Source organism: Ranitomeya variabilis, chromosome 1 (genome assembly GCF_051348905.1).
Source record: "Ranitomeya variabilis isolate aRanVar5 chromosome 1, aRanVar5.hap1, whole genome shotgun sequence".
In the NCBI taxonomy this organism is placed as follows: Eukaryota; Metazoa; Chordata; class Amphibia; order Anura; family Dendrobatidae; genus Ranitomeya; species Ranitomeya variabilis.
In genome coordinates this window covers 37,320,869-37,335,086 of record NC_135232.1, presented here as the reverse complement: position 1 = coordinate 37,335,086, position 14,218 = coordinate 37,320,869, and the positions used below count along the sequence as shown (strand labels likewise).

General features: G+C 44.2%; 1 protein-coding gene across 2 annotated transcripts in view; it reads right to left on the bottom strand.

Annotated features, from left to right (window-relative positions):
- The window catches only part of DCC (DCC netrin 1 receptor), a 1,118,040-nt gene that overhangs the window by 385,320 nt on the left and 718,502 nt on the right, over window positions 1-14,218 (bottom strand). For both annotated transcript variants that reach the window (XM_077282231.1, XM_077282240.1), the window contains exons 6-7: window positions 4,534-4,688; window positions 581-701 (exon numbers count right to left, since the gene is read on the bottom strand). In XM_077282231.1, the coding sequence (XP_077138346.1) occupies window positions 581-701; window positions 4,534-4,688 (276 nt within the window). The remainder of the gene's footprint in view (window positions 1-580; window positions 702-4,533; window positions 4,689-14,218) is intronic.

The following is a 14,218-nucleotide window of genomic DNA, read 5'->3' as shown; positions in this document are numbered from 1 at the left end:
AAGAGAATGCCAAGAGTGTGCAAAGCAGTCACCAAAGCAAAAGGTGGCTACTTTGAAGGATCTAGAATATAAGACATAATTTCAGCTGTTTCACACTTTTTTGTTAAGTATATAATTCCACGTGTTAATTCATAGTTTTGATGCCTTCAGTGTGAATGTACAATTTTCATAGTCATGAAAATACAGAAAAATCTTTAAATGAGAAGGTGTGTCCAAACTTTTGGTCTGTACTGTATATATTTTTTTGCTGCAGTCCTATGTGAAACCACATTGGGATATCACACACAGACTGAAATGATAAATGTTGTCCGTCATGACTGGGCTAGAGAAATGTTTTAAATATTTTCCCCCCATAACGAGCGACCACAATGCTTTGCTGCAAAGGATGAACATTTACATGTCTCCCCTAAATTTCCAATACTATGATGAACTACTGTCCCTTTAATTCAATGTGGGGGAAGGGAACTGACAACCCAGCTGAGCACTACAATATGGTGCTGAAGGCAGTTGTCAAGTTTTTTTTTTGTTAGTTTGAGATGAGATTACAGGATTTCCAATGTGTTTTATGACGGGCACTCACCGGGATCTGGAATGATGAGCTGCGCGTACGTCTCTGCCGTCCCGGCTTCGTTCTCAGCGATGCACTGATAAAATCCTTCATCTGACCGCACCAGACCTAAAATCCGCAGATTGCTGCCGCCCTGAAATGTAGAAAATGCAGCGTTCATGAAACAAATGATAGAAAAGCAGCACAGTTCCATTGTTGGTAAATGTAGCAGAGCCGCAGCTATGAAGATAATGGTGGTAGGTCTCTCTGCAGTCCTATGTAAAATGACTGCTACATCTCTTAATACATTATTTCGGTAGTTCAGATCTCCCCAGCCTACAGACTTCCTAGCTTTCTGGGGGCATTTTCCTTCTGATGACTGACAGTTTGGACCAGTAGTGGCCACAGACTGGGCAATAACAGTATATGGGCCCTTAGCAGCTGTACAGGTTGCACCAATGATTCGTCACCTTTGGCCTGAGCTGTGCAAGCTTGAGCCGTTCCTTCTAGGGTCTCTGCACGGTGACTCCAGGCTCCAGAATGCTGTTGTACCACAGGCTTCATTTGGGCAGTATATGTGTAGTCCTTCGCCCTCCGGTTCTGCTAAGTGTCCTACAGTTCCACTCTAGCCTCGGGCTCCCGGTACCCGGTTTCTGCGCTTTGGCTCCTCAGAGGCCCACTCGCAGCCTCCTTGAGCCCTGAAATCTCTGTGCAGCATGGGAGGAGCAGAAGGAGACTGACGCTGCCTGAACTGATCCAGCTACAGAGCAGCACTTACAAGCTCTACAGCAAAGAGTCTGTAAGCGCTGCGCTCCTTTCCTTTCCAACACTGCCAAAAAACCGCAGAGGTCGCCGGTAACTTAGTCAATGAATAGTAAACTATAGAATTATTTTATTATTATTTTTTTAACTCCATTTTTCATAAGAAAGAGATTTTTTGCAAAGTTGCCGATTTTCGCAAGCGCGTTGCAATTTTACCCGTTTAAAAAAGATAACACAATCCCTTTAATTGGTGAAACTAGAATGCCCCCTTTAACACACTGTACTCGGTTTTGCTCATCTGTATGTTTTTATTTTTTTAAATAGGAAAAATATGTATTAAAAAATAAAAAAGTTACTAAATAAAAACCCACAAAACATCTCAATATGTAATGACAATCCCTAATGCTGCTGAGTGGAATCTCTAGTGGGGGAGGGGAAATAAAGGGTGTGTACTCTTTTGCAACCAATTGCTCTATTGCTGAGTATATTAGCAATTATATATATTAGCAATTAAAGGGATTTTCCCCTTTCACCTGATCTTCTATTTTTTATCACTAGTTCTAGAATTCAATGGAGCCTCATGGTCACACAGATATGTTCCTGCTTCATTTATGTGTGGTGGAACCCCCTCCCCCCTCCCCATGGTGAGGCATTAGTCACTGCTCCAGGGGATAATAAATACCTCTTTCATGGGAAGACCCCTTTAATACCTCTAATAAGGTATCGAATAAAATTCTTTCTACCGTTTTGTGTTTTCAGCTCCATAGCAAACCTATATGTCTCTATGCTTGCAGACTATAAGCCCGTTTTGCTTCTTCCCAAAGAAGAGAGGCGAAACGTGCGTCGGGGCAGAGGGACTCCATCATGTGACACAGACTACAAACCTGGTGTAGTCAGATCTTGAAGACATTCAACTCACTCACCCCCCTCTCCTTCATAGTTTATATGACTGCAGAATGGGAGGACCCCTTTAAGCACATTTACATAGTAAGGTCTTGATTAAAATTCTTCTACCGTTTCGTGTTTACAGCTCTATTGCAGACCTATGTGTGTTTATGGATGCAGACTACAAACCCGGTGTAGTCAGATCCTGAAGTCGTAATCAGCTCCCTCACTCCCCTCTCCTTTATAGTTTACGTGACTACAGGACCTGACTACACAGTAACCATGGTCACACATAGATTGGCATAGGAGCTGTGTACACAAAACGGTACACTCGTTTTTTTCTTTTGTTTCTTTCAGAGCTACAGCACTTATGAAGTTGATTAACCTTGAATGTCTTGGAGAAGTAGAAAACAATGTTTTCAAAAGCATTTACACCCTTTAGTAACGTGCCCACTAATTACAGTCATGTACATATCGGTCTTTATTGACTTGCTGAACTCAGCTGCAAACACCAAGCAGCAATTTTAATATCTTGTTTTTCTTAAAGTTGTTGGATGAGCCGTGTGTCCGTGGGCGATGTACCGTGTGAACTTGTTAGCTACTCATTGCTGAAGCTTTAGTCCTCTTTGCGTTACGGCACCTGTGGGAATCGGCGCAGGTGGAAAAGTTTAATCGAAATTGTTTCGCCGACGGGCAAACCTTTCAAGAAAGAGATAAATGCCTGGCATCTGATCACAACTGAACTGTCTGTGAGAAGCCGAGCAGTATACAGCGTATTCCACAGGAGAGAAGCTTCTGAGCGCAGCAGCGTCCGCTCCGACCCGGGGAACGGCACCAAAAAAATCAGCACCCAAGACTGAGAGGAGCCAACGAAATCAACGCTCACTTGTAAGGATTGTGGGGTTTGTGGCTATGCAAAGTTTACCCCTACTTTATACTAGAGCTTAGGGGGGGTTAATATTAACCCTTCAATATTCTAGACCAGTCCTCAAGACCCACCAACAGGTCATGTTTTCAGGATCTCCTTAGTATCGAATTATCACCTGTGCAATACTAAGGATATCCCAAAAACATGACCTGTTGGTGGGTCTTGAAGACTGGGGTTGAGAAACACTGTTCTAGACCATCAGACATACTGACATTAACCCGTTATTAGCCCTAGACCACCACAAATACTGTCATTAACCCTTTCTTTGTGCTAGATTCCTAGGAATTCTGATATGAACACATCCACTCTCCTTAACTCTCAGTCACACTGTCATTAACCCCTTCTCTGCACTAGACTCCTAGGAATGCTAACGTTAACTCTTCCACAACCCTGGACCACCAGGAATACTCTCTATACCCCTTCTCTGTCCCAAACTACCAACGATACTGATATTAACCCTATTTTCTTCACTAGATCACAAAAGATTCTGGAATTAATCCCTTTACTGCGTGAGATCACCAGGAAAAATGACTTCAACTTCTTCCCCGCCCAAAAAAGTAGGTATTTTGATGCTAACTCTTCGACTTCCCTAGACCCCAAGAAATGCTGACATTAACCCTTGAACACCAGGGATTTTGACACATGTCCTTCTATTATCACGCAACACCACGGAGAATACAGTCATTAACCCCTTCTTTGCTCTAGACCACCAGGGATTCTAGGATTATTAAGACCTTTACTGCCCTAAATCACCATTACATTAACCCCTTTTTTTCCCCAAGAATAAAAAAGATTTTTACATTAACCCCTTCTATTTCCTAGACCATCAATTATTTTGATATCAACCCTTCAACTGCCCTAGTTTTACAATTACCCTAGACCACCAGGGATTTTGACATTTATCCTTACCTTGTCCTAGACAGCCAAACATACTGTTATTGACTCTTTGTCTGCTCTAGACCACCAGGGATACTGGTATTATTAACTCTTTAATCCACAAAACCATTACTGCATTAACCCTTTTCTCTCTCTTAGACCAGAAATGATTTTTGACATTAATCTCCTTTATTTCCTAGACCACAAATTATTCCGGCATTAACCCTCTCCATCGCTCTAGACCACCAGGACATACTCTCAATGACCCCATATTTGTTTATGCCTCTGCAGTTCAGACCCAGTCACTTCAATAGAGCTGAGGTGCAATGCCACGTACAGGTGTGGCGCTGTTTCTTATTTCTATCGATGAGCAGCAGTCGAGGGGACGCCACATACATTACATGATCAGTTAGTACAATCATCACTAAGTCGAGTACGACCAAAGTTTATGGTAAAAGTTGCAAAATATAGTTTGCTGGTCTCGCTAAAATCGGCGGGGATGGCGGAGTTCCTCCTTAAATGACAGATAACTTACCACTATCTGGAAGTAGTCGCTGGGGATGACCACCTCTCCATTCTTGGTCCACTTCACTGTAGGAGGGGGCTTCCCGGAGACGGCACAATCAAACTCAATGTCCATACTCTCGTAGGCATACAGATTGGCGGGGTGATTCAGGAACCGGGGGGGCACTGGAAAAAAGGGGATACAAAAGTGTCATAAAGTCCGTATAAGTATAAAGCTGAGTGCAGTCACAATGAGATGAGGAGTGCGGCACAGATCAGCGGAATTATACAACTTTACCATTGGAATAAAAATGACGATAAAAGACTGGAAAAAAGTTACAGGAAAAGTGTAAGGAAATCACACGTGCATCGCGCGTAAGGAAATCACACGTGCACATTGCACAGGTGAGCGCCATTACTATGCCGACAGCGTCGTCTCCCAGAAAAACTTCTAATTATTCCGCTCTTTAATCAGGTAAATCAGCGTTTAACTAATCAGCGCCATCTGCAAATAATTAACATTATTCTTCTGTATTACAACATGGAGGAGGACGGATCCCGGGAATCCCTGAATGTTGGGATAATTCTCAGCAGGAAACAGACGGTTCATCATGAGAAAGGAGAAGGACATCAGTCAACCTGATCTCATGGGAAAGTACAGACTAGAAATGAAACATGGAAGAGCGGGAACCTCGGAGGTGTGTCATTAAGAATGGGCGGAGGAGAGGAAGGAAGGAACTAAGGAAAGAAGAGAAAGAAAGGAAGCAAGGGGAGGAGGAAAATGGAAGGAAAGAAGGGAGGGAGGGAGAGAAAGGGAAAAGAAGGAAGGAAGGAGAAGATAGAAAGGGATAGAGAAAAAGTAGGAAAGAAGAAATGGAAAAGGAAGGAAGTAAAAAAGTGAATGAGGGAGAGAACAAGGGAAAGAAGTTAGGAATGGAGAAAGGAAGAAAGGTATATGGAAGGGAGGAAGAAACAAAGGGAAGGGGAGAGAAGGAGGAAAAGCAAAAGGAAAAAAGGAGGTAAAAAAGGAAGTCATAAAGAAAGAGAGGAGGACATAGGGAGATGAGACAAACTAAGGGAGGGAAAAAAAGGAAGGATGAAAATGAGGATAGGAAAGAGAAAAGGAGGAAAAAGGGAGGGATAAAGTAAGTAAGGAACAAAGAATGGAAAGAAAGAAGGAAGGAAGGTAGCAAAGAAGGAAGAAACAAAAGAAGGGACGGAAACAAGGAATGAAAATGGAAGAACAGAAGGAAGGAGAATGGGAAAGAAATGGAAATTGATGGAAGAAAGGAATTGAGGAAGGAAGGAAGAAACAGTGAATTAGAGAAAGAAAGCAAAATAAAAGAAAAAGAAAGGAAGAAATGACAAGAGAGGCAAGAAGAGAGAAAGGCAAAGGAAGGGGAATGAAAGGGAGAAAAATAAGAAATGGCAAGAAATTAAGGAAGTAAGGAAGGAAAGAAAAGAGAATAGTGAATGAAGAATAGAAGGAAGGAAAGAAGGAAACAAGGAAGGAAGGAAGAAGGCGATAGGTAATATCTGGTTAATCTGGTCTGACCGCTGGAACTTGTAAGAAGCAGAGAAATACAAATAAAACAGGTGTCAACCACAAGAAGGAAAGCTAAAGAAAGAGAGAGGAAGAAAGGAAGGTGAAGGGAAACAGGAAAACAATTCCAAGGAAATTGCATAAAAAAGGAATAATAAGATGACAAAGAGAGGAGAACACAGTTAAATAAAGTCATAAATTAATTAAAAAAAACTTTTTTTTACTAAAATAAGGACTTACAAAATCAAAGAGCAAATCCATGAAGAGACGCGAGGGAAAGCTCTGCTAATGCCTGATACATTGTGTACATCCCCTGAATTACATACAGATCACTCATCTCCTGCCCGGAGAACCCGGACCCCCGCTCCCCTTCCCCGAGGCTGCGGTGTATGAACATTATTAGAAGACTGTGTCATTCCTACATGAAGGGCTGAGATGCTGGAAAGACGTCTCTTATTCTCTGATTTCCAGTGCAGGAAATCCCTCCGGAATAGATTTACCATATGAAGCTCTCAGATATCGATTTTGTATGTCCTTAAAGGAGCCTCATGGAATTAGAACAAAAAGATTTGTTCCACTCTGGTGGCTGTGCACAGCATTGCATTGCATTGCATTATTGTTAAATTGTCGCAAAAATATTGTTGAGCTCTGAGTTCTTTTGACACCATAAAAGAGAGGGTAAAATATTAGAGGCGGAATCGTCCAATTATAAATTCCCGTTAAACTGTTAATTTGCTTGTCATCTGGTAATAAAGCTATTGCATTTTTCCTTTCAGTCCGATCAACGTATTTTACAATTTTCGCCTTGTCAGGTATACAAAAGGTGCCAAATCCAACATTCCGGAAGTTCCGTTTTTTTTTCTAAACTTTTTAAGAGATTAGGTTAAGTTTTACATGTCCACCGAACACTTATTATGTATTAGCCAACACTGTGCAGTCAGGACCCAACACACATTACATGAAAGACCGTCGAACCAGTAGATTCGATTGGGACTGGCCGACCGTCTGACATGTATGAGGGGCTCCTGATGTTCCCCCGACAAATGATTACGATCAAGCAGTTGGAATGTTCATGGTTGATCCTTTTGTTTTCAGGGGCAATAAGCCGCTAGTAGAGGAGTTAGTCATAAGCCTTCTCCACTCTCCCCATTGAAAGAACATGAACACTCGAAAGAGTAGATTAAAGTTGACCAAACCCTTTTATTTTGTGGGGGCAAAATAAAGCATCTGATGAGTATGGGGCAATGGAAAGAGATAGATCATGTGTATAGCCAGTATGCTTACGCGACCCATAAATATGGTTGTTGCCTGAACCATGATCCAGCCATCATCTATCAATCCCAAACCACCCCATACATAACTCAATCAACCATTCATTGGTTCTTACCGGCAGAAGGAAAAAAGCCAAAGTCTCCTCAACTCTGGCAGTGATTTATTGTCTTGGAAACAAAGTACTGGGGGCTTGAATTCACATGTGTTTGAGGCAGAGTTGTGGATGTTCAACCATTGGGCGTTTAGTTTGCAGTCAGCCCTTGGATCCTTTTTAGATCCCCAGGTCGTAATACTTTTGGGCAATCAAGATTCCCATCAGACCAGATTCTTGTTGTAACCTACCTCCTACCTGTGACACCTCCACCGAATCTTCGGCTCTGGGAATGTCGGAGGTAGGAAGAGGTTTACCGGGCTCTCATCCGGCAGCCACGAATTACCAACATGGTAGTTGGGCCTGTAAATGTTTTTGCTCAACTCTAAGCATCATGTTGTCATCAGGAAACATCAGATGATGCACTGACGATAATGGTTATTTTTTTCCACCGGCGATCGTTCATCCGCTGATCACCAGCAGGTTTACATAGGCTCGTAATTAGGAATTTAGAGTTCTTGCGAATTTTGGATTATCGGCTGGTCGAAATGTGCCGTTATTCTACTGATCACATAAGAGTATATCAGGGGTCACCGACCGGTGAAGTGTTTTGTTTTTTGTCATTCGCAAATAGTCTCTAACTACAGTCAAAATAAAATGTTCTTTTCAGCTGTTCTGTCACCCGAGAGCAGAGCACCGGGGGCGGAACAGCAACAGATAGCTCAATCATGACTGCAGCTTCGGATGGGAACCCTAACGAACCCCCTCCCCTGTATATGTAATAAGCCGGATACAAATACATTCCTTGTATTCTCCATGAGGCGCCTTGTACTTTACATTAAGTAACACTTTGCATTCTATAGAGAACTTGATCCTTAACCAAGATAACTTCTTTATCCAGTAACGGTTGTGACTCCAGAGCTGCAACTGTAAGATTATCATAATGGAACATAATAGGTTTACTCTGTTCTGGATGCGCTGGAAAACACTGGCGATGTATTAAACCGCTACAGTACAGTGAGAATTAGCATTACAATTTACTTTGTCACACAAAGCTGACTCGGAGCCAAGGGCAGACGCTCTCGCTGCATCTTTTGGGAAGAAATATACAGTTATTTCTAATATTCTACTGTTCGGTCTCTGCTTCCTAATCTGAAAATTACGGGGAGTCTTCAATGCACTCTACCACTTCTAGACAGGTTTCTTCAACAGGTTGCGTAGGTGGTGTGCCCTAATGGGCTATCCTCAGGATGGGACTAATGACTGGTGGGAATCATACACAGTTTGTATATACACATAAGACTTCGGCTCTTCCTCCCCATAAGGACGTGGCACTGCGCTGCTGAAACAATGAAGGGGATCCAGCATTTGCTGCATTGCAACCTCTTCTTTCCGATGAATGGCGGGTTACCGTGTTCCAGACCCTATGCCTAGCTTATGGATACATCATAATTTTTTTTGTCTCGGAAAATCCCTTTTCCTACAAAATGTTGGTTATAAAAAGGGACATATCAGATGTGGGAAACTGACTTTTGAGGATATCCTTAATTATAGCAAAAAGGAAGGTGCAGAAATGCTCTTCTCTATGAAATCTGTGCCCAAGACGATGCACGGAGAAGGTTTGTAAAGTTGGAACGAACCCCTTAAAATAAAAGTGGCAGTATACTGTATACAGGGGAAAGAGCTGCTCTAATAAGACATATAAAACTCACTTCACTTTAAAGGACCTCAACCTTAAAGAGGTATTGCCACCTTGGATATTTATGCCAAACCCAAAGGATATGCTACAAATGTGTTGTTGCGAGTCTTACGTCTGAATTGGGTGCCAAACTTGAGATCAGGGCACTATCAACACGATAGTGAATGGAGATATGGCTCCTCGTGGGCGGGTCCTCCCATTCAGTAACAGTTAATTAAAGGGCCACTGTCTCCCCCTCCAGCCGTTATAAACTAAAAGAGCCACCTTGTGCAGCAGTAATGCTGCAGTCTAACAAGGTGGCTCTTTTAGTTTTTGATTCAGTTATTCCCTCAATAAAGCGTTTTAAAATTTGTAGAAAATAACCTGTCCTTAGACCTGGAGGCGGTCCGAAGCTTCCTCGGTGAATCTCCCAACGGCCGTCACTCTTCTCTTCTGGGGATGTGGTCGCCGCCCCCTGAGCGCTGTTTCTTCTTAAATCCGGCGCCTGCGCTGTGCGTGCCTGCCTGGGGCAGGCGCAGTCTTCATTGTCGGTCGTAGGTCAGATGCAGGGTGCCTGACTGCGCCTGTGCCGGCAGTGCGGCCACCCTGTTGCTGAATACAGCAAGCCTCTGCCGTCTGTTCTGCACCAGCTGCAGGAAAACTACATTTCCCAGCGTCCCTCGATAGACCTGGCAGTCAGGGCATGCTGGGAGTTGTAGTTTTCCAGCTGCTGGAGCGCAGTGACGTCCATGGAGCCTGTACAGGGCTGGATAACACCGTACAGTGCAGGATAACACCGCACCGCGCCCGGAGGAGCCTGAAGACAGCGGCCACCACTGGGGTAACAGCTCCGCCGCCGCCGCTGTCAGGAGCCCGAGCGCAGAGCGGTGACGTCACTCATTGAGAAGCCTGCAGGAAAAACTACGTAAAGTGCGCAGAGTGCTGCTGTGAATACCAACTGACAATAGGGAATGCCGCGATGACAGGCGGTGCCGGCACATCTTACCGGCCTACGAAGTTTTCCAGCACGGAACTCTTGCCGGCGCTCTGCCCTCCAACCACTGCTATCTGGGGCTGGGGTTCAGACGCTCCCCCAGCTCCCCCGCCTTCCAGCGTTGTTATTTGCGGCTGCTTCATTCCAAACGCTGGCAAGGAAACCTGTATATAACGGCAACGCTGGAAGGCGGGGGACCGGGGGAGCGTCTGAACAGCGCAGTGCGCATGCCCAGGAACCCCAGCCCCGCACTGTGCATAATGTATAACACAGTGCGGGGCGGGGATTCAGCAACAGGGTGGCCACACTGCCCGCACAGGCGCAGTCAGGCACCCGGCATCTGACCTATGACGGACAATGAAGACTGCGCCTGTCACAGGCAGGCACGCACAGCGCAGGCGCCGAATTTAAGAAAAAACAGCGCGCAGGGGGCGGCGACCACATCCCCAGAAGAGAAGAGTGACGGCCGTTGGGAGATTCACCGAGGAAGCTTCGGACCGCCTCCAGGTCTAAGGACAGGTTATTTTCTACAAATTTTAAAACGCTTTATTGAGGTAATAACTTAATCAAAAACTAAAAGAGCCACCTTGTTAGACTGCAGCATTACTGCTGCACAAGGTGGCTCTTTTAGTTTATAACGGCTGGAGGGGGTGACAGTGGCCCTTTAAGGGAGACCTGATAGACAGGAGGGCTCTGCTCTCAAGATACATTCTTAGGATATGCCACCAATGTCTGGAATAGGAAAAGCCCTTTAAGAGTGTTATTTTGTCTGTTCTTTAAATCTGGTATCTGCTAGGACTTTGAGCCGATGACTGCTACTTGACGTCACTTGTCAAGGGACAGAAAGATCTGCAACCGGGTGAGCATATTATTCAGTCTTAGCCATCAGTTTCAGGTAGATAAGTTTGCAAAATTTAGTTGATTTGTTGCTCCGGCTTTTTCCCGAGATCTGCATCTCAAGGGCACAATCTCATCACATCATCCTGTCTTTGCTCATTCTTGGCTTTTTTATTTTCTTTATTGCTAAGAGAAAACATTGAGCCGACAACTCAGAAAAGTGGTAAAAACGGCAATAAATATTTATCACAACTTTAGGGACAAGGATGAAACAATGGAACCGTATGTATCCACTACGTCAGAAACAGCAGTGGAGTTCTTCGATATTCCACATTTTTTTCCATAGGGGGCAATGTTGAGGCAGGAGACTATCCGATTAGTCTCACATGCGGATTTTAAAGTATGAAACGCCAACGACGCAGCTTTTCAGAGGCGAGCGTACATGTCCGAAATCATACAGAAACACACATCAGCTATGAGGTTCCCTTTATCCAATATCAATCTATTGTCTTACTGAAGACAGGGCAAAGGGGGGAGGCTCCTGCTGCAGCCAGTTGTCTTCCAGCCAATCACAGGACAGTGAAGAGGAGGGTATGGATGACGCTTTGAGACACACAGAAGATTCCTTTCTATATAATTTTCAGTTTTAATTGTAAAAGCAAAAATGAGGCGACAAAATAAGAAAAGGAGAAGATTAAGGCATTTTCTTAGTTTACTGTCCCTTTAAAGATTTTTTGTTTTAGAATTTCTTAAAAATGTAGGGTACAAGATATACACGAGGAGTGAATATAATGGCGGGAGCCTGTATATAATCTACCGGACGATCTCACCTCTCTCATTAGTTTCCAAATATGTACAAAGACTTTTGCAATCTTGGTAAATCCCGGGTCAGTTGTCCAAAAAGTGAGGGCAAAATCTAAGCCTTGAATATAATAGAAAAATGAATTCCCACAAGGAAGACTTTCATGTCGCTTCGGAGGAGAAACGAATGACCTATTTCTTGCCTCAGGCTTTTTTTCCCTGAATTGTTCTCTTGCTGTTACATATCTGTACATATATTGTTGAATATGCCGAAGACTTGACGTTCCCACATCCATAAGATTCATGTCATCTGAACCCGCCGATATCATCAGGATCAACCAACTGTCTAACCTGTTTGTGGACTTCCAGACTTTCTGGAGGTCACTGATGATGTTTGTGGGAGAGAAAGATGCGATTTCGGATCCCTTTCTTCGAGGAGAAATAAGTTGCAGAAAAAAGGAGTTGGCAGCGGCACAACCATAGGGAACTCAGAGCTCTTGGGAGAGCCAAGGACTAGTGTGTATGGAGGAGTTGGGAACTGTAGCTACCTGCCGAATGATTGACATCTATGGTTGTGGTCAGCCTATAGCTGTCAAGGTCATGGTTTGTGAATTTGTCATGAAGTCAAAAAAATTGTCTTATTTTACTTATTTTTAACTTAGGTGAAGATATCTTCATGCCAGGAAAGGGGGAACATTGAGTAGAGTTACACCAAATTTTGCAACACTTGATGAATCAGGCGAAAACATCTAGAATGACACCAAAAAAAGCAAAAACAAAAAACCCAAAACAAATGAGCATGTAAGAGGTGCACAAGGACTAGATGTTTCCCACTTTTCCTGCCCGTGTTTTACGTCCCTGACGAACTGATGTGTTTGACATGCACTGCTGCTATATTGTATGTAACTGTTGAATGATATGTGCATTATAAGATTATTAATGCCATGTACATATGTTATTTACTAAGGAAAGTGTAGTATTCCAAGTAGCCCACAATAGTAAAAGACAGCAATAGGATAGGATAATAGGCACTAGTTAAAATTAGGAGGGGCCGACCGCATAAGGAAGAGAGAGCTTCCTGCTTTTAGTCAGAAGGGCTAGGGAGCCCGGGCAGTCCAAAAGGGCCTCAGAGCCCGTGCAGGGTGGCTGAGCCATGTAACATTTTAGAAGTAAAGGAGCCCAGCTCATCCAGGGCCTAAGGATAATGTTTGCTAAGAAGCAGAGGAATGCAGGACAGCTGTGTCATGATGGCGGTCAGCTACTTAGGAAGACGCCTGTGTGTCTGGTGCAAAACGGATCGGGAACTCCTACAGTTAGTCACACTGGTCAGATAAGGTGCTGCGTTACTGGGGAAGATGGTGTGACCCGGAGTTATTCCTAAAGAAGACAGGGACAGAAAATGATGTGTCATGTGAAGTATCCTGCGCTGTACCTAATTGTGAGCTTGACGAGCTGAGAATGGAACTAAATAAAATCGTTTGTTTGAAGTTGGAACCTGACTCTGTCTCACTTTATCTGGAATCTAAAGCAAGAAATTCCCAGCGAATCAGAGAAGTCCCAGAGGGATAGGAAAGTGGACAAAAAAGTACGCTACTGCTGGGACATTGCATGCATGCGATGGGGGGCCAGGGTGCACTGAAGCAGCCTCCCTGGAAAGCCACGACTACCGCCCTGGCTCCCCTCACAAGCACATAAAAACGTAAAAACTGCAGAAATAGAACAATGAATTATGTGTAGTAAAAAAGGTGCACAACACATAGAACTAGAGAAAAAACAGGTGCAAAGGCAATGATTAATTGCGGCCGAAAAGTAATTTAAAACCCCCTCGCCCTTAGAGTAATATATATAAGGCCATGTTCACACTTTGCGGTTTTTACCGCGGAACCGCGGCGATTTTGATGCTGCGGGTCCGCAGCAGTTTCCATAGCGTTTCCATTTACATGTAAACCCTATGGAAACCGCAAACCGCTGTGCACATGCTGCGGGAAAAAACGCGCAGAAACGCAGCGGTTTAAAACCCGCAGCATGTCACTTCTTTGTGCAGAATCGCTGCGATTCTGCACCCATAGGAATGCATTGAACCGCTTACTTCCCGCATGGGGCTGTGCCCACGTTGCGGGAAGTAAGCGGCTAATGTGCGGGTGGTACCCGGGGTGGAGGAGAGGAGACTCTCCTCCAGGCCGTGGGAATCATATTTGGGGTAAAAAAAGAATAAAAATAAAAAATCATGCTATACTCACCTCTCAGCGCTGCTCGCGGCCGGCCGGTCAGAGTTGCTGTGCGAACAGGACCTGCGGTGACGTCGCGGTCACATGACCGTGATGATGCCGCGGTCACATGACCGTGACGTCACGAAGGTCCTTCTCGGCACAGCATCTTTGGAACCGGAGCGCCGCGTGCAGCGCCGAGGAGATCCGGACATCGGAGCAATTTTTATTATTTTTAACATTACTATTGATGCTGCATATTGCTGCATATGCAGCATCAATAGTATAGGAGT